A 20,918-nucleotide genomic window follows, 5' to 3' on the forward strand; every position below is an offset into this window, starting at 1 on the left:
GCCTTTTCTTTCAGTAGGCGGTCTCCTTCCTGGGCCATCGGATATCCACCGTGGGAGTGGAGACGGAAGAGAATAGGGTCAGTGCAGTACGGTCGTGGCCTGTTCCATCCAACATAAAGGCGGTGCAGCGCTTCCTAGGTTTTTCCAACTATTTCAGGTGCTTCATTAGGGGTTTCAGCACAGTGGTGGCCCTTCTCACCTCCCTCCTGAAGAGAGGTCCTAGACACCTGCGCTGGACTGAGGCCAACGAAGCCTTCCGTGTGCTCAACGAACATTTTACGAACACACCTGTTCTGGCTCCTCCTCACCCGTCTCTGCCCTTCATTATGGAGATGAACGCTTTCGAGGTTGGAGTAGGGGCTGTTCTCTCCCAACGCACTGGATCGCCGCCTAAACTCCATCCATGCACCTTCCGTGAGTAGAAGCTGTCTCCCGCGGAGTTAAATTACGATGTGGGGGATCGTTAGTTGCTGGCCGTCAAGAATGATCTGAAAACATGGCGGCACTGGCTGGTGGTTGCTCAACAACCATTCCTTGTTTGGACGGACCACTGGAACCTAGAGTATATTCAAGCAGTGACGAGGCTGAACCCGCGTCAGGCCAGGTGGGCCCTATTCTTCACCAGGTTTGGCTTTACCCTCCCCAACTGGCCGGGATCTATGAATGTCAAGGCCGATGCGTTGTCCAGCGTGCATGACACAGAGGATCGGAGAGTGACACCCATTAACTGTGGTAGATTTCAATACGTTCTCACCTTGTTTACTATCCCTCATTCTCACTGATCAAAATTACACAATAGGCAACAACTAACAGGCAATGAGGGTAAAGGACAAGAGCTAAGAAAAGGAAGCATCTTCAAAGTATTAGGATTGTCTAAGCAATTAGTGTCTTGATATGCTACACCTGTCACGTGGATGGAGTATCTTGGCAAATGAGAAATGCTCACTAACAGGGATGTAAACACATTTGTGCACATCATTTGAGAGAATTAAGCTTTTTGTACATATGAAACATTTTGAGCATCTTTTAATTCAGCTCATGAAATAAGTGTTTTAAAGTCACAAGACCGCTTTACAAACCCTCAAATAAAAACTTGATGAATTAAGAAGTATTATTCAGGGAATTCTGAACTGGGACTGTGAGACATAGAACCTGGAATGAGAGAATTCCTAAGCCATGATGACAGTGTGGCAACATGTAAACATTCCTCAGAGTTCGGCCAAGCCCTGTTACTGCTGTAACCCCTCACTGACCCCTGACAGGGATCATCCCTGAGCTACTGAAGTAACCTACTATACACACATCTGAGTAGGGAGTTTAGTAAACAACTTCTTATTGAGCGACAGATATCCATTTCATTCCCTTATGAAATTGGATATCATATGATATATGATACAGTATAGAGACATTTAAATACATAGGCTATCATTTAGTGTTTGTGTAGGATAATGTCAAATGTGCTGGAAAGCCACCCATGTAACAATCTGCTACCTCAGTTTGTAGTTCAAGTAAACATTATGATCCAGATTTGGATAATCTTGCATGCCCCAATTACCTAATTTAGGTGCTTGTTCAGTAGGATTTTGCAAAACTGATTGTTGGTTAATGAAATACCCTCTTTCAGACCCAGAGAAACAGTTGTTAATGGCTGGTTAATAACGAACTAGGGTTGTAGAGTGTAGACAGTAAGGAATTTCATAGCATGAGGAGCCTGTTGAGCATACAATCGAAATGACAGGGATTGCCTTTCACTTTCTAGTAGGAAATAAAGTGACTGGCCAGTTGCTGTCCACAGGCTGGTTGACGCGGACTGGACTATGTCTCTTTCCAAACAGTTGAATCTTATCAGCGCTCCTTCATTTCACCTCATTAACAGAGGCTGTCACGAGCTATTGATATGTAAATTGGACTGAACGGGCGGTTGTGTCAAGACATACTCGGACGGAGTTTACTTGGGACTCAGTGCGCCTCGCTGCGGACCCTATGTTTTTACTCTCTGCCTGGATAAACGGAGCCATCGACGTCGCCTCAAGTTTCTTGTTACCTTTAAACACCCCGCACATACCCCGCACCGCGTCTCGTGCTTGGAATTGGGTTTATCTCCAAAGGATTTGTAATCGGACCGAGAGTTCGTCTGGGGAATTACGCGGGGAACATTTTGGTATGAGTTTAATATCTGCTACTTTTTCAGTTTTGTGTAGGCTGATGATGGGTTTTTCTAGCGTATTCTCTATTCTCGAAATTCATTAATAAATATAATATTTGGTTTCTTTTTAATCATGTTCAATCTGAGACCTGTGTAGTCTAGGCTGTTTTGATCAAATTAGATTTTTTTTGCCATTTGTATTATTGACAATTTGAGACAGAAATGTATGCCTTTTCAACAGTTTTATGCAGAAGGGGACCACCCTTGTCTGGCTCCTAGATGGGTAGCCTCCCTAGTAGAATTCCACGTGCCTATGGGTAGCCTACCTGCCACTATGTCATATAAATACAAATGAATACAATAGTTGATCTATTTCAGAACGTGAATGCCCTATCTTACATTGGGTGGAGAGAAAGGGAGAAAGTTTCAGAGTGGATAGTTGAAGAAGCTAGGAGGTATATCAAAGGAACACGTAGAGATGACCTAATTTTGCTTATCAGTGGAATGTAAGAGGAGCTTGTATAAGTAAGGGCCTTATCATTAAATTATAAATTGTAGGTCGAAGGTAATTAATAATGAGCAGACATCCCTCTAGGCTGTACAGAACTCCCTTTAATAGAACGTTTATATAAATGTAAAGGGGAAATTCCACTGTAACAGAGTGACACTGTATGTGTGTCAAACCAAAAAACAATGATTGAAACTTAAACAAACCATATAACTCTGCACAATGACTACTTTGAGCAGTTTTGCTCACTCTGTAAGGAGGCTACTCAGAATTTCCCTCAACCATCTTAAACTTCTGACATTCGCCATCATAGAGGGATCATAGCTTTCTTCTGGATTTCATATCAGAGGAAATAACATGGTTTTCATTTAGCTGTAAATAATATCCCAATCAATGTTAATACAGAATGAGTGATTTGAATTCTGTTTTTCTGAGGGTGCTGAATCGGCCTAGTGTCTTGACTTCACTATTCAGTCTTGTGCTTATCATGAAAGCGTTCATGCATGTAGTCTGTGTGTGTAGGAGTTGCCTAGATGTCTCCCTCGCCTGGCCTTCTGCTGGGTTCCCTGGGGAGCTGATTAGCGGGGCCAGTGTGATTTAGAGGTCAGTAGGGCACCTGGTATGTAATGGGGAAATTATTACTCATAATGGAAGGGGGCCCATTAAACTCATATGAGATCAGGAAACAAGAGATTATTTTTTACATTGATTATGGTTTTTCTTCCCAGGTGGTGAGACAATGCCTATTATCAGCGTACAAGATAAGTGCTAAGGAAGGAGCCATTTTATGATGGGCTACTAGCCAACTACTGCTTGATGTTTTGTCTTTTTAATTGACATTTTAGGGAATGCAAGTCTAATGGGGAGATTGTAAAACAGAAGTGCACTTTTAGACATAAATCATTTTGTAAATTGGTCTTTACTTGGGATTTAATAGGAGCTCAAGCTGCCTAGTGGGCCATTGAAGGAGCAAGTGAATAGCCTGATGGCACAATAAAGAAAGATTTCTTCAGTCTTTTGACTAAACCTCTATTGGTTTCTTGAAACAATAAATGCTTGTCATTACCCACAGCTCCTTGCTCTTTCAGCACAGTCAAATCTGCTATCATTAAGTGTTTTAGCGCAGATAACTGAAGAATAGAGAAAATATTGATGTTTGGTCCTTCCTTTCAGAGGCAGACTGAACAGAGAAGCTGTTAACAAAGCAGTGGTAGCAGGGGGAGTGAGTGTTCTCTTCTGGGGAGCAGGGTGGGCTGCCCCTCAGCTCACACATTAACATTCATTAGTCCTCTCCAGCTGGAGACTGGCTGGAAAGGCTGGCAGTCCCCCTTGCTGTGCACTTGTTATCGTGTGTGTGTGGGTCTGTGCCTTTGTGTCTGTATGTGAGGAGACCGAAAGAGAGAGCTGTGTGTGTGTGTGTGTGTGTGTGTGTGTGTGTGTGTGTGTGTGTGTGTGTGTGTGTGTGTGTGTGTGTGTGTGTGTGTGAGAGAGAGAGTGTGTATTTAATGTAACTCATGGGTGAAGAAAATCTTTGTAGACTAAAGCACTAAAAGGAAAGCCTCCATCTGACTAACACAGGGGGCCTTTTCTGTTCAGTGGTCCAGGACAATGAATCCAAATCAGATGATTATGATGACTTGATTGGCCAGTCTAGAGTCTTTGGTCAGTACTGTAGCTTCCCACAGCTGGAAGTGTGTGTGTGTGTATTACTGTGGCAGTGCTGGTCTTGTAACGACAACATCCTAAACCTCACTTATTCATTGTCAGTGTCTGCTGGTAATACCTTTGATGTTGAGATTATAAGTGCTATATGATGACCAAGATAAGGAGGTTTTCTTATGACCTTGTATCTGGAAGGAAATAGTCATATTTCCTAAAACTAGAAGGTCACTAGGAGTTCAGTCATTGGCCTTTAATTTGGATTAGGACCAACTGTCAGCCTAGAACCCTTTCCATCAAGATACCATCGTTATCTGAGGGGTGTTAAAGGGGGATGTTCTATTGTAGAGGTAAATAGCTTTACTGCCATGTGTAACCTTTATTTAACTAGGCAAGTCAGTTAAGAACAAATTCTTATTTACAATGACGGCCTACCCGGATGACGCTGGGCCAATTGTGCGCCACCCTATGGGACTCCCAATGCGATACAGCCTGGAATCGAACCAGGGTGTCTGTAGTGACACTTCAAGCACTGAGATATAGTGCCTTAGACTGCTGCGCCACTCAGGAGCCATACAACATGACCCCAGCATTATCTCCAATCTCACATCTGGCAGCCATCAATCACACACAGAACAGCTTCATTATCACTGTCCAACGGCCTCAGAGTAACAACAGCACACTAGCTAGCCTTGAGCATGTTCTTGCCTCAAGGCAGGGATGGGCAACTTTGATGGGGGTCGGAACCACAAAAATCTGAACTCATCATGAGGGACTGCAGTTGCTCGCAGGCTGACATGGGCTAATTGACTGACTGTCAGTGACTGACAACCACATAACAACTGCTGATGCACAACACCATTTAGAAAGTGCACCTGGTGTATTCTAAATCGCAACAGTATGTTGAGACCGACTGATTGTTTTTTTTTTGGGGGGGGGGGGGGGGGGTTTATCTGAGGGCCTGCCCATCCCTGCATCAAGGCTTAGAGCCCATTTATGCTTTATCCGAAAATGTGGTTGGAGGATCCGTATGGATGGTATGATGCAATTGCGGGATCTTCAGTGGCACACAGAGGCCAAATTGCGCTTTGTATCGCATCGCCGTGCACCTCTCAAATTTTGTAACATTGTGGCGTGCGAAGTATGAATGCCATGACTTCTGCAGAGGACATATCACCGTAAATGCAGACATCGGATTTGCCGTGCAGCGCCTTTTAGGCTACACTCACAAGTTGCCCAAAATTATACATTCAGAATTGCTTCGTTTGATAGTATTTGATATGATCTTGGAGTGATTATTTTGATGATTTTTTTTAACATGATTGTTACCATACAACTTTGAGTGACACCATGACAACAATCAAAAGATCCTCCCCTCAGAAATGAACTTCTTAAACTATGTCAACGGTTCCTGAGGCGCCAACCCTGGAAGGACCAGGGCTAAAGGCCCTGAAATAGATTTGGGGATTAGCGAACGGGTCAAAGTTTTGATTTAATCTGGTTTTCGCTCTCTCGCTCTCTTTCTCCTCTCTTCTCTTTCTTCTCTCTCTCTCTCTCTCTGCTGGAGGTGGTGTGGGGAAAGACAGATGGCTGAGTTTGACTAAATCCAGGGCTGGGGAGCCAATCCCGCTCTGCACTGAACACTCTTCTCAGTCATCATCCAATCACGTCGCTGATCCCTGTTCCAAAACCCACTGGGGAACACCCCTCCAGCATGCCAGATAATTCCATAGATCACTATTTTTTGGGGTCAGACTCTTGTCTCTGCTAACTTCATTACAGACAACAAAGCTGCTTGACCCAAAGGGGGCCCGGCCGGCCCGGCAGCTCACTGAGTTAGTGAAACTGCTCTAGCAGATACCCTGACACAGACAAGCATGGTCTTCTCTTCCAATCCAGAGACTCATCTCATCTTTCTGTGGCTGTATGGCTTCTTATGTAACCCCCTGTGTCCCCACGGGCGCTAGCTCTGGAAGGTTTATGTAAGAGTAGAGAGAGATCATCTCTGGTACAGTAGAGGTACAGCTGGTCCAGAACACGAAAGGTTAACTCTCTGTGTGAGGCTAGGCTATGCCCCAGAGCGTGCTAAAGAAATACATACTCTTGTTGTGATGAGGTGGATGGATGTGAGCTTAAACAAATGAAGGGAGAAAATGCCCTCACTAATGGGAATGTTAGACAACCGCCGGCAGCTTAGAAATCTAAGAGCACAATTGTATGTTCATTCTAGCATGTTGGTTCTATGTCACATTGTGTGGATGTAATGTTGTTGTTTGGAACGACTCTATCCTGTGCTCTGCTATGTGCATGTCTCAGGTGGAGGTGAGCATCACCCTGACTCACTCTCCAGTAAATGAAGGCCCTGCAGCATTGGCTGGCTCCCCATACTGTTTCTGTTGCCAGGTGTCTGAAAATATTGCGCCCTCCTGGGAAATGCTTTGTTTCTGTCAACAAGAATAGTGTTTGTGGGGTTTGTGATGCTTAAAAGCACACCGTGTAATGTAATAGTAGTAGAAGTTGGGTGTTGTGATGCCATAGCAACACTAGCTATATTGATCCTACATTTTTGTTCGATATTCTTAAAACCTCCAACAATTGTCATACAGCAGTCCTGAAATCCTCACACTTACCAACAACTTCAGTGGAGTCTAGAACTGAGAGAACCTTTGACCAGCAGAATTCCTGACCTGCTTCATGAATATCAAGTACTGTGCACTTACTCAGGTGTGTCGTTTTCTCACTTCTTGGCAGCTGACAACTGACCCTTTAATTCTGACAAAGTTACATTGATGATTAAGAACAGGAAGATATATAGCTAGTAGTGTTAAAACTTGAGACTTTTTCACTATGTAGTATATTTAGGTCTGTAGGCTGCTACATACAGGCGGTGATTCTAACATGTATTTATTGACTCAGGGGTGTGAATACTTAGGAAGTTAGGTATTTCATTTTCAATACATTTTCAAACATTTCTAAAAACATGTTCTCACTTTGTCATTATGGGGTATTGTTTATAGATGGGTGAGAATAAAACATCTATTTAATCCATTTTTAATTCCAGCTGTAACTAATATGAATATGTCAGTGGATATGAATACTTTCTGAAGGCACTGTAGAATCTTCACCATCCCATATTGCACTATTTTTAATAGAATTTAAATCAGTTCAAGAAGGATTCCTTTCATTGTGTAATAACATAGTCATACAGTTGGTGTAGACATGAACTTGGTCAATAGTTTAATCAGATGTGACATTTGTTCATTTCTGTGGGTCAAAATACCCAAAGTATGGACAATTTCAGCCACCCAGCTCTTCACTTTCACAAGGTTTCCTTCTATCTCTAAACAAATGTAGCCTAGAGTCTTGATACATGTCTGATGTCAGAACAACAGCATAGGCTAATGCATGGCAGTGACCCACGGTTTAGAGAGTTATGCCTGGGAGTATTTTGTCTTACCTCTTGTTGTTGCTATTTGACAGTTTAAGGAATAAACGGCATTCTAAAACATTCCAACGTGTTCAAGCTAGTTTGGTGATGACCAGCCTCCTTTAATAAGTTTGACCCCTGTATCACCTCAGTGTCCAAGACAAGCCCACCCATCTTCTCATTGGTGTGGATGGAGACCTTCTGAAGACCTGACTTTCCCTCAGATTCACTAGATGCCTCGCTGCCAATCCAGGAATAGATAATACTACACTGAGGGAGGAGAGGGTTAAATCTAGCAGTCGTAAAACATGCCTGTATGAAAAGAAGTTGTTTTTCAGTTCGTCTGATTTTGAAGAAAAAAACATGTCCCCAGGGCCTCCTCACTCTCAAAACTGGTCTGAAAAACAAAGGGAGCTTGGCATTTTTTTAAAGTTTTGAACCGAGTCCTGAGTTCCTGAAAGGTTCGCACAAAAGCCCAGTTGCCTAGCTGCATGTGAGTAGCCCTGCTCTGCCAGCCTTTTTTGTGTGGCTATCTGGCTGAACAGACCTCTTATGGAGACCCACAAGAATGCAGAGGGGGATAAACTTTCTCCCTGCTTAATTTTATTCATTTCTCAGCTGGCAGGAGGGAGTCATTCAAATGTTACCATAGTGCATTTAGCAACCATTTAAACTCAAAGAAATGGTCTCTCAAAAGTATGCAGAGGACTCTTCTTTGACTATTTCTAGCACATTCCATCCTGATACATAGAATAGTAATTTGGGCATAGGCATACGTTTTCTTTTGATTACGACCTTTTCACCTATTCACGTTTGAAATGTCCATGTTAAAGTGTCCCTTGTCAATGAAAAACATTTCAATCCATCTTCAGTTGTGTGTTGAAATGTCCATGTTAAAGTGTCCCTTGTCAATGAAAAACATTTCAATCCATCTTCAGTTGTGTGTTGAAGTGTCCATGTTAAAGTGTCCCTTGTCAATGAAAAACATTTCAATCCATCTTCAGTTGTGTGTTGAAGTGTCCATGTTAAAGTGTCCCTTGTCGATGAAAAACATTTCAATCCATCTTCAGTTGTGTGTTGAAGTGTCCATGTTAAAGTGTCCCTTGTCAATGAAAAACATTTCAATCCATCTTCAGTTGTGTGTTGAAGTGTTCATGCATGACATTCTGTAGATTGAAAGGGTGTAATACATAGCTTTTCTCACCCTGGGTGGGGTGTATACAACACTGACTAACCCCCCCTCAGGACCTTTCATTTTGACTCTCTATAGATAAAGCGGTCTGGAATGTCTTTACCTGTTAGACCCAGACAGAGGAGTTGGCTTCCTCCTTCAGAAGCTTCAGTGTGATGAAATCATTGACAGTTTTATAGCTGTGTGTGGAATGAGGTGTTGGTTAGTATCACAAGAAAATCTGCTCTTGGACTCTCCAGTCAGACTTTTACATATTGGCCTCATGAAAGCAGAGCTCTCTATCTGATTCTAAAGGATTTAAGGTTGAATGCATGTCTGGAGGATATTCCCCTATTCAGATTTGAAATTGAAACATGGCATATTTGGGAATCAAAAATATTTTTTATTCTTCTGTTTTAAAGTGACAGAAGATTAGAGGACAGTAAGATGGGCTAGTTGTGCATCATAAATAATGAAGAGTTATAGAAAAGGCACAGTGTTTTCTAAACACCGCAGCAGTTTTGGATCTGCTATGCTTGTTAGACTTGTTAATGCTTATCCTAGCGTGATCACCCTTGGCCTGACAAGCATAGTTCCACATGACGGCTACTGTACTGTTTGATCAGAATTATAGCCTACATGTGGTAACTAACTACCTTCAATGAGGTCCCCTGGTGTTCAATAGAAAGGACCTGACTTCAATTTTCTATTATTTTAACCTGACAACTGTGGTACATCCAGGAATATCTTTACAAATAATAGAAAATGAATTGCAATGCATTCACTGTGCAATGGGTCATTCAAACCAGAGTAGAGAGTTTCATTTCTTGATGCATATGTTTTTATATTTTCATAGACTTAACGATGTTGGCCTGTAGCAATGCAGAACTCTGAAATGACTGTTCCAGTGAACCAACAATAATACTGTCTGTCCCTGTTAGTATGGTGTACAGTGTACATCACACATGCAAAACTGTATTTGTGTGTGTGTGTGCGTGTGTCACGACTTCTGCCGAAGTCGTTGCCTCTCCTTGTTCGGGCGGTGCTCGGCGTTCGACGTCACTGGTCTTCTAGCCATCATTGATCCATTTTTCATTTTCCATTGGTTTTGTCTTGTCTTCCCACACACTTGTTTTCAATCCCATTCATTACCTGTTGTGTATTTAACCCTCTGTTTCCCCTCATGTCTTTGTCAGAGATTGTTTATTGTCAGTGTAGTGTTTTTGTATAGGTGCGCGACGGGTCGTACCCATATTTGTTAATATTCATTTTTCTTATTAGTGTTATGGAGCATGTTACTTTGGACATTTATTAAAAGACTCCATTTTACACTCCGTTTGACTCTCCTGCACCTGACTTCCCTGCCACCTATACACATATATCTGACAGCGTGTGTGTGCGTGTGCATGCATGTTTGTGTGAGATACTTTATTTGCAGAGAAATGATTTCAACACACTACAGCCATTAGAGTAGTTGTGGAACAGTGGTGGAAAAAGTACCCAATCATCATACTTGAGTAAAAGTAAAGATACCTTAATAGAAAATGCCTCAAGTAAAAGTGAAAGTCACCCAGTAAAATACTACTTGAGTAAAAGTCTAAAAGTATTTGGTTTTAAATATACTTAAAAATCTAAAGTAAATGTAATTTCTAAAATATACTTAAGTATCAAACGTAAAAGTATAAATCATTTCAAATTCCTTATATTAAGCAAACCAGATGGCAACATTTTTTTGTTTATTTAATTTACGTATAGCCAGGGGCACACTATAACATTCAGAGATTTACAAACGAAGCATGTGTGTTTAGTGAGTCCGCCAGATCAGAGGCAGTAGGGATGACCAGGGATGTTTTCTTGATAAGATGAGAATTTGACCATTTTCCGGTCCTGCTAAGTATTCAAATGTAGCGATTTACTTTTGGGTGTCAGGAAAAATGGATGGAGTAAACAGTACATTATTTTCTTTAGGAATGTAGTGAAATAAAAGCAAAAGTAGTGAAAAATATAAATAGTAAAGTAAGTACTGATACCCCCAAAAACAACTTAAGTAGTACTTTAAAGTATTTTTACTTAATCACTTTACATAACTGTTGTCAAAGTAGATTAGACTCAGGGGATCTGATAGGACATGCCTCTTCCTCTCCAGATCGGAGCTGAACAATGAGTGTTCACAGGAAAATAGTTATGACTGTTTGTTCGGAATCTCTCACTTCCTCTAGAAAGAGGGATAATTGAGCTAATAATGAGCTCAGGTTGGTCTCATATTTCAGAGTCGTATCCTTGGACATGTAAGGTGCCTTCGGAAAAAGAGAATCTCATGAGACGAGATGGAACAGCCCTGTCTGATACCATTATTCCACACTTAGATTTTCAATTTAATTCCCCAAACAGTTCTTTATGACAGTGACATTTGAAGTGAATTTAGAGAGGAACTGACAGTTAATAGGTGAAGTTGTGCCATGGCCCCTCCCTTCCTTCCGTAATGGTTGACAGAAGTCAAAGATTACACAGAGTTGAGTGCCGTTAGCTGTGTCAGGATGCACCCACCTTGATGCTTTACAGCGAGCGGATCAGATGGCCCCCAGATTAGAGGCACCTGAAAGGGATCTTTAATCGGAGCGCTGTATCAGACTCACCAACATTAATCCAGTTAATTGGGTCCAGGCATTGGAGGTGTGAGGGACTGTGAGAAACTCCATTAAAGCCACACTGGTAGAGGAGCAGGCCAGCTCCTTTTCTCTCACTCTACACCAAGGGGCCAGGATAAAAGGCCTCTGAGCCCTCAGAAGCCCCCACTGAGAAGAGATGAAACCTTCGCTTCCAGCCAGCAGAACCCAGAACAACCATATGGGGATTAGATAGGTATCTAGCGTATATCCCTGATGAAACAGATGTTTTAAAGTGTTTCAACAGACTTATGATCTATGGCTGCAGTATAGCCTGCTTGTCTAAGTTATTTAGCCCTTCAAAGAGATTTATCTAGACTCGCTGTTTAAGTTGATAGGAGGTGGGGCTAAAGGAGACAGACCAAACTATCATTAAGACATAGCATGACTTGTTTGGTTATTTTGTCCCCCTCTGTTCTCTCTTAGCTATAGGTGGTGCCTGTGAAATAGGTGTGACCGAAACCTGGTGTGCTGGACCAAGCGGTAGACTGAGATTCCTTAGCATTACATAATTAGGACCTGTACTTTACAGGATTACATGGTGGGCTATTTCATAATGTGATGCTGTTTCTCCTTGGTATATATATTCCTAACCACTCCTAAGACTGGGGGGGGGGAACAATAGGCCTGCATTGAAAGTATGCATTGACGTGCTATATTATGCGAACATCCTTTTGTCTTGGTATAGCCTTCTCTGGTATATCTTTACAAACCCATATAATGTCTATGGGGCTGAATGGAAGAAATCATTATTTTGTCATATTGCTTAATGTGGCTGTGTCCTCTGATACTTGAGAAGATAGCTAGGTGACCTCACCACCTGTCATAATGATGGAACAAACGCATAACAAGCTGTCAGACCACCATTAGTAACTTCAAAAAGCACACATACTTAGTCTAAAATGACAATGTACCATTTCCTCTGCAGTTTACTCGGTTTCAACAAGCATGACGGAATACAGCCTGGAGGATGCTCAGTCTTATAATTTAGCTAATAGGCTACATTGAGTACCTTATACTGCGTTTCACCAATTGCTGGCGTGGTTAATCGTGAGCTAGTTCCTCTGAGTCAGGTAGAAACATTGACAGATTTGACAGCTCAACACGTTGATGGGTTGTAATGATGGTAGGAGCTCCTGGAAAGACAGACTTTTTTCCAGTGAGTCACTCTGCCTGCGGTCACACCAACTCTCACTCAACTTACCGCATAAGTCTGACTCCTGTGGTTGGTTATGGCTGTTTTTATTAGCTTTTCTATGGCATTGTGTCTGATGGTATGACATAAACAGTGAAAACAGTGTTTGTATGGATGGCACTCTCCTCTGTTGTTGTTGATCACTCCTTTTCAACATGTATAAACTAATTTAAAAGACATAGCTATTCTACAGCTGCTGTCTCCCCAACAGGAAATGGTCTGTTTTCCCAATTCCCACAGCTGGATATAGTGGGCTAGGTAGCTAGTAGCAATGATGCAATCACCATTGAAATCTCAATCTATTCAACCCATTCCCTCCTGGCTTCCTGTTTGCTAGTCTTCTACACTACCATGTGACATGTGCTAGCTTGTTACCACCACATGTGTTTCCTGTTCTCTTGCAGGCACTGAGGATGACATGAGGGAGCCAACCTGGGAGTGTCCAGAGGTCCAAGCCCTCTCGTCTCTCCTCTTCTCCTCTCTTTCTGCCCACTACCCCTGTGTGTGTCGGTGATGAGTTAGTGTGGGTGTGGGTGTCAGCCCCCCACCCCACCCCACCCCACCCTCTCCTTGGAGCACCGTGTCGTGGAGACAGTGCTTCACTTACCCTGCTTACATGAGCCAGCAGGATGAGGCTGCGGTCCTCGCACTGTCCGAGCGCCTCCTCGTAGCCTCCCACAAGGGCCAGGCTGACAATGTGGTCCAGCTCATCAACAAGGGCGCCAAAGTAGCTGTCACCAAGGTGAGTGGAGCAGAGGAGGTGGTCTCCTTGTGTGTTTATTACACGTTTGTCTTTTTAATGTGTATATAAGTTGTAGTCGTCATCCTTTTTTCCCGTCAGATTGCTGTGTCTGTGTGTAGCCATTCACCAATATGGGTGGATTTGTGTGGGTACTGTGTCTGTGTGTAGCCATTCACCAATATGGGTGGATTTTTGTGGGGACTGTGTCTGTGTGTAGCCATTCACCAATATGGGTGGATTTGTGCGGGTACTGTGTCTGTGTGTAGCCATTCACCAATATGGGTGGATTTGTGTGGGTACTGTGTCTGTGTGTAGCCATTCACCAATATGGGTGGATTTGTGTGGGGACTGTGTCTGTGTGTAGCCAGTCGCCAATATGGGTGGATTTGTGTGGGTACTGTGTCTGTGTGTAGCCAGTCGCCAATATGGGTGGATTTGTGTGGGTACTGTGTCTGTGTGTAGCCATTCACCAATATGGGTGGATTTGTGTGGGTACTGTGTCTGTGTGTAGCCAGTCGCCAATATGGGTGGATTTGTGTGGGTACTGTGTCTGTGTGTAGCCATTCGCCAATATGAGTGGATTTGTGTGGGTACTGTGTCTGTGTGTAGCCATTCGCCAATATGGGTGGATTTGTGTGGGTACTGTGTCTGTGTGTAGCCAGTCGCCAATATGGGTGGATTTGTGTGGGTACTGTGTCTGTGTGTAGCCAGTCGCCAATATGGGTGGATTTGTGTGGGTACTGTGTCTGTGTGTAGCCATTCGCCAATATGAGTGGATTTGTGTGGGTACTGTGTCTGTGTGTAGCCATTCGCCAATATGGGTGGATTTGTGTGGGTACTGTGTCTGTGTGTAGCCAGTCGCCAATATGGGTGGATTTGTGTGGGTACTGTGTCTGTGTGTAGCCAGTCGCCAATATGGGTGGATTTGTGTGGGTACTGTGTCTGTGTGTAGCCAGTCGCCAATATGGGTGGATTTGTGTGGGTACTGTGTCTGTGTGTAGCCATTCACCAATATGGGTGGATTTGTGTGGGTACTGTGTCTCACTCAACTGCAGCCTCATTGGGCCACCAGGGCAACGACCATGGGCAGATTTATGTGTATTGTATGGTTGTATCTGTATTTCATGCTCTGATTAGATCCCCTCTACATCACAATGTAAAATGGTTAGTGGGACTGGAGGAGCATATGACCATATTATAATCCTAACTGATTCTTGGATACACTAATAGGCATATACAGTGTATGCCTGTTATACTGGTCGGTGTGTAAAACTACCATGTTTCACCACAGAATGTCAGTAGGTCTATTTTACAGGAAGGAGCTGTTGGAATTTGGAGTATTTGGAAAGGAATAGGAATGCATTGGCGTTGATGACAAATGAACAGGTCCGTGAGGGTCTCTGTCTGAGGCTGACCTTAACCGTGTGTGTGTCACGTCATGCACATTCCATGTAGCCACAAGCTTGTGCCCTTAAAGGACCAGAGGACGAGTGCAGTACAAATGCAAGAGTGACACATTTAATATAGACCGATGAAATTCAGTATGTTCAGCTGGAACCAACAGTGTTACCGCAATATGACAATAACGTATCATCATTGCATGACTTGGCTTTTGACAGTGAATCTATCTTGAGCTGTCAGTTTTGGGGTGTTTGCTGAGAGAGTCACAGCTAGAAGTGATTGATTGAAGTCATGCGCTACAGTAGTAGTCCTGTCTGTCTGTGAAGTGAATGGTCTTCCTTTGTGTCTCTGTCAGAGCAGCTCTGGTACAGACCTGAGGTGTTGAGGGAGATCTTCCTCTGATATCCAGTCTTTATCTTTATAGACTGCAATGTGATACTGGTCAATAAGGCAGGCAGAGGCATTTTTTCTTGAGCCTAATACATTTACTTCCTCAATAACAGGACACGTCTCTTGGCAGAAGCTTTTCTCCTCTGCTTTCATTCCTCTTAAATGTATCAAGCTGCTGCACATTTTGTTTCAGGAAATGGATTCATAATTCTTTATATGGAGGACATTGTTAAATGCGCAGCACTTAGTGAAACGTGAATAAATGACTGAATAAATATGACCATTTATCTTACATGGCTACATTTGTTAGGCCTCTCTGACTCTTTGATAATATTGTGATTGGCTCTATTTTTATTTTTTGGCAGTGAGCCCTAATAAATACTAAGCCCAGGAACATGAGGATTACATTTCAGTTGGAAATGCCTCTGCTTCAGGGGAAGGGAGTAGTAGTGGGGAGTGTGAGGTAAAGTGCCAAGTGCTGGATGGATGGTTTAGTTCCTCAGGAAGATAAAAAACTGTTTTGAGAATGAGAAAAAGAGGAGTTAGAATATAACGGGGCGGCAGGTAGCCTACTGGTTAGAGCGTTGGACTAGTAACCAGAAGGTTGCAAGATCGAATCCATGAGCTGACAAGGTAAAAATCTGTCGTTCTGCCCCTGAACAAGGCAGTTAACCCACTGTTCCTAGAACTTCAGAATTTGTTCTTAACTGACTTGCCTAGTTAAATAAAGGTAAGATAAAAATAAATAACCAGCCGTGTGTCTCTCTGAGGTCACACCAGGCCACAGAATAGAGAGCAGGCTCAGTCCATGTCCAGCTACAGTCTTCTGGGATAAAAGAACAGACCTCACCCTGGGCCTATGACTGGTGTTTACCTGAGACAATTCCATGGCAGCCCTCCAAGCCTGGCCCAGTGAAATTCAACCCCTGCCTGGCCCTAGTGAATACCAGGTAGTGTCAAGCCGCACCCATGTAGCACGCCAGCTTCCCCTGCTGAAGGAACTGTGGCTTCTCCTGTCTCTCTGTTTAATGGAGCGGTGTGAGGGTGAGGTGTTAATGAGGGGGTTGCGTTGATGTAGTTCTTTGTAATTGCAGTCTGTCAATGCACACCTGACCTCTAATTACATTGTATTAACTCAGACAGATAATTCAAAATGGCTGCCAGCTGCATGTTTCTGGAGAGGAATTCTGCAGCACACAGGCAGCACACAGACAGCACCAGTATTCATGGGTGTCAAGGGAAGCCAGACTTCCCAAAAGAATGGACCAAGAAAAACATCTAAAATAATTTATCTTTCGTCTATCTTTATTTCATAATTTTCCTTCAATACTGAAGAGGCTGAATGTATCTCGCAGGAAAAAGCATCAAAGCAAGTGTACAGTGCCCCCCTGTCTCTGTATGTAGAGGCCATCTATCTGATGCTGTCTGGTTCAAGTTTTAATGTCACATGCACAAATACAGTGAAATGCCTCTCTTGCAAACTCAAAACCCAACAATGCAATAATCAATAACAATGTATTACTTGAAAAAAACTCCACAAAAAATATGAATAGGAAATATGAAATACACAATAAAGTAAGTAAGCAAATAAGCATACTATATACAGGAAATATATTTCTTAAAGTCAGTTCCAATACCATATTTACAATGTGCAGGGATACTGGAGTGATGAAGGTAGATATGTATAGGGGTAAGGGGACTAGGTAACAGGATGTCAGATAAACAGAGTAACAACAGCTAGTATGTGAGTGGGTGTGTGGGTGGGTGTGTAGAGTCAGTATAAATGTATATACTGACTCTGTGCATATTATGTGTAAGTGAGCAGATGATGGAGTGAGGGTTTGTGTGTGTGTTGGACTGACAGTGTGTGTGACTGTGTAGGGTCCTGTGAGTGTGCTAAGAGAGTGTGCTTAGTGCAAATATTGAAATAAAAGATACAAGATCAACTCAGATAGTTTGTGTAGCTGTTTTGTTAGCTATTTATCAGTCGTATTGCTTGGGGATAGAATCTGTTCAAGAGATTGTTGGTGTCAGACTTGATGCACCGGTACCTCTTGCCGTGCGGCAGCAGAGAAAATAGACTATGGCTTGGGTGGTTGGAGTCTTTGACAATTTTCCGAGCCTTCTTTTCACACCACCTGATATAGAGGTCCTGGATGGCAGGGAGCTCGGCCCCATGCGATCAAAGGCGGTGCTATTGCCATACCAAGCGGTGATGCAGCCAGTCAATTTGCTCTCAATGATACAGCTGTAGAACCTTTTCAGGATTTGAGGACCCATGCCAAACTTTTTCAACCTCCTGAGGGGGAAAGGCGCTGTCGCGCTTTCTTCACGACTGTGTGTGTGTGTTTGGATCATTTTAAGTCTTTAGTGATTTGGTCACCGATGAACTTAATCCTGTCTACCTGCTCCACTACCGCCACTTTGATGTGGATGGGGGTGAGCTCTCCCCTCCGTTTCCTGTATTCCATGATCAGCTCCTTGGTCTTGCTGATGTTGAGGGAGAGGGGAGGGTTACTCCTGTACCACACGACCAGGTCACTGCTCCTCCCTGTAGGCTGACTCATTGTCGCCTGTGATCAGACCTACCACTATCGTGTTGTGAGCAGTCTGGTCCAAAAGAGTATGACATTGTTGCCACCCGTAGCATTGAATGCAAGAGAAGCCAGCAAGTATTTGGCCTCCCCTTGATAAAAAAACAGTATAAAATAATAGCCAATCAGCATTAAGCTAAATTGAGTGTGCTCAACTACAGTGCCTTGCGAAAGTATTCGGCCCCCTTGAACTTTGCGACCTTTTGCCACATTTCAGGCTTCAAACATAAAGATATAAAACTGTATTTTTTTGTGAAGAATCAACAACAAGTGGGACACAATCATGAAGTGGAACGACATTTATTGGATATTTCAAACTTTTTTAACAAATCAAAAACTGTCAAATTGGGTGTGCAAAATTATTCAGCCCCTTTACTTTCAGTGCAGCAAAATCTCTCCAGAAGTTCAGTGAGGATCTCTGAATGATCCAATGTTGACCTAAATGACTAATGATGATAAATACAATCCACCTGTGTGTAATCAAGTCTCCGTATAAATGCACCTGCACTGTGATAGTCTCAGAGGTTCGTTAAAAGCGCAGAGAGCATCATGAAGAACAAGGAACACACCAGGCAGGTCCGAGATACTGTTGTGAAGAAGTTTAAAGCCGGATTTGGATACAAAAAGATTTCCCAAGCTTTAAACATCCCAAGGAGCACTGTGCAAGCGATAATATTGAAATGGAAGGAGTATCAGACCACTGCAAATCTACCAAGACCTGGCCGTCCCTCTAAACTTTCAGCTCATACAAGGAGAAGACTGATCAGAGATGCAGCCAAGAGGCCCATGATCACTCTGGATGAACTGCAGAGATCTACAGCTGAGGTGGGAGACTCTGTCCATAGGACAACAATCAGTCATATATTGCACAAATCTGGCCTTTATGGAAGAGTGGCAAGAAAGCCATTTCTTAAAGATATCCATAAAACGTGTAGTTTCAAGTTTGCCACAAGCCACCTGGGAGACACACCAAACATGTGGAAGAAGGTGCTCTGGTCAGATGAAACCAAAATGTAACTTTCTGGCAACAATGCAAAACGTTATGTTTGGCGTAAAAGCAACACAGCTGAACACACCATCCCCACTGTCAAACATGGTGGTGGCAGCATCATGGTTTGGGCCTGCTTTTCTTCAGCAGGGACAGGGAAGATGGTTAAAATTGATGGGAAGATGGATGGAGCCAAATACAGGACCATTCTGGAAGAAAACCAGATGGAGTCTGCAAAAGACCTGAGACTGGGACGGAGATTTGTCTTCCAACAAGACAATGATCCAAAACATGAAGCAAAATCTATAATGGAATGGTTCAAAAATAAACATATCCAGGTGTTAGAATGGCCAAGTCAAAGTCCAGACCTGAATCCAATCGAGAATCTGTGGAAAGAACTGAAAACTGCTGTTCACAAATGCTCTCCATCCAACCTCACTGAGCTCGAGCTGTTTTGCAAGGAGGAATGGGAAAAAATGTCAGTCTCTCGATGTGCAAAACTGATAGAGACATACCCCAAGCGACTTACAGCTGTAATCGCAGCAAAAGGTGGCACTACAAATTATTAACTTAAGGGGGCTGAATAATTTTGCACGCCCAATTTTTCAGTTTTTGATTTGTTAAAAAAGTTTGAAATATCCAATAAATGTTGTTCCACTTCATGATTGTGTCCCACTTGTTGTTGATTCTTCACAAAAAAATACAGTTTTATATCTTTATGTTTGAAGCCTGAAATGTGGCAAAAGGTCGCAAAGTTCAAGGGGGCCGAATACTTTCGCAAGGCACTGTATGAATGGTCCTGGCGCACCCAACAAAAAGTGTCAAGGGAAGCCTGTTGGGATTTGGCTTCACTCCTATCAAATCGCATCGAGAGCATACGTCATTAACAGAAACAACTTGAATTGCTGCATCTTGTTGTGTTGTTGTCCTCCGGTGGCTACCAAGCTAGTTAAAATGGGCCCTTTCCTAAATGAACCATGAATGGAGATAGGGATTTGGACTTGTGGTTTTACTTCATTCTCCATACTCGCCAATGACTATAACGGTGATTCTAAGCCAACCATTAATTCATACATTGTGCCCCTGGCCTAAGAGGATGGAAGTTCAATTATGTAGCTAAATATAAAAGGCTAATGTTGACTAGCTAAGGCCAGCGAGCAAGCATTTTAGCCAGGTAGCCTAAGACAACAAAAAAATAAAAGCGTATTACTGTATGACAGCGTGATAGAGCATTTTGTCAACATGAAAGCGAGGAGGATGGTATTGGCGTTTTTTCACAAGTAGGGGGGAGTCAACATGTGTTTTCTACTTGCACAAATGAACATGCACACAAATCAGAAAAATGGCCAGCCACATCATATTTAACTTACGTTGATTGGACTAAATCATTTTTGGTATCATTTAGTTGTCACTGTATTAGACTAAGCATAGGTGATTTGATGATGTTGAAATGTTGAAGTTGAAATTGTGTTGGAAAAGTGGAGGCAGCCCCTGTTATCTTTGCGACTTGCGGTAACTCTGTGGTTCTAAATCAGTAGTTGTTAGGTAGTCCCAAAATGTTGGAAACATTAACTTGCTTGACCATGCCGTAGGTCATGCACAGTAACTGTTTGTTACATGCAATATGTTTTGTGGATTTTACCGGACAGAAGCTGCCCTCCGGTTTTGAGATGAAACAAAGGTGTGGTTGAATTTATTCTGCCTCTGTGTCTTCTTATTGTCTTGGACTTTAGGCCTACAGTATATATCATGGTCGCAAGGCATATGAACTAACAGGTTATAGAGCAAACAACACAATTATTACAACACATAGGTTCCCTAGTGATTTTACCCACGCATCGCTGCTGGTTAGCACACAGTTGCATTTTATTTTCTCACTTCCAGATAGTTACTGTGCTTTACTGTAGCCTATGGGGTGAGATAGGGTTATGTATCTTGGTATAAGGCTTTAGGATTTACTGAGATCATTTGTTTACATTAACTTAACTCCAGATATCTCTTAAGTACACTTTATATTCCTTTTCAGTTGTT

General features: G+C 42.7%; 1 protein-coding gene across 21 annotated transcripts in view; it reads left to right on the top strand.

Moving 5' to 3' along the window:
• The first annotated feature begins 1,751 nt into the window (after window positions 1-1,751).
• LOC110529502 (ankyrin repeat domain-containing protein 6) overlaps window positions 1,752-20,918 on the top strand; it is a 32,218-nt gene continuing 13,051 nt past the window's right edge. For 15 of the 21 annotated variants that reach the window (XR_016497627.1, XR_016497629.1, XR_016497628.1 and 12 more), the window contains exon 1: window positions 13,261-13,514. Coding sequence is in view for 4 of the 21 variants with exons in the window: in XM_090242704.1 (XP_090098830.1) it covers window positions 13,389-13,514 (126 nt within the window). In the remaining 17 variants the exon portion in view is untranslated. Of the gene's footprint in view, window positions 2,162-13,260; window positions 13,515-20,918 lie in introns of those variants that run through there. The other 6 variants (XM_090242717.1, XM_090242715.1, XM_090242716.1 and 3 more) reach the window with 6 other exon arrangements.

The sequence above is a fragment of the Oncorhynchus mykiss genome, chromosome 8 (genome assembly GCF_057628025.1).
Source record: "Oncorhynchus mykiss isolate SJ-2025 chromosome 8, ASM5762802v1, whole genome shotgun sequence".
In the NCBI taxonomy this organism is placed as follows: Eukaryota; Metazoa; Chordata; class Actinopteri; order Salmoniformes; family Salmonidae; genus Oncorhynchus; species Oncorhynchus mykiss.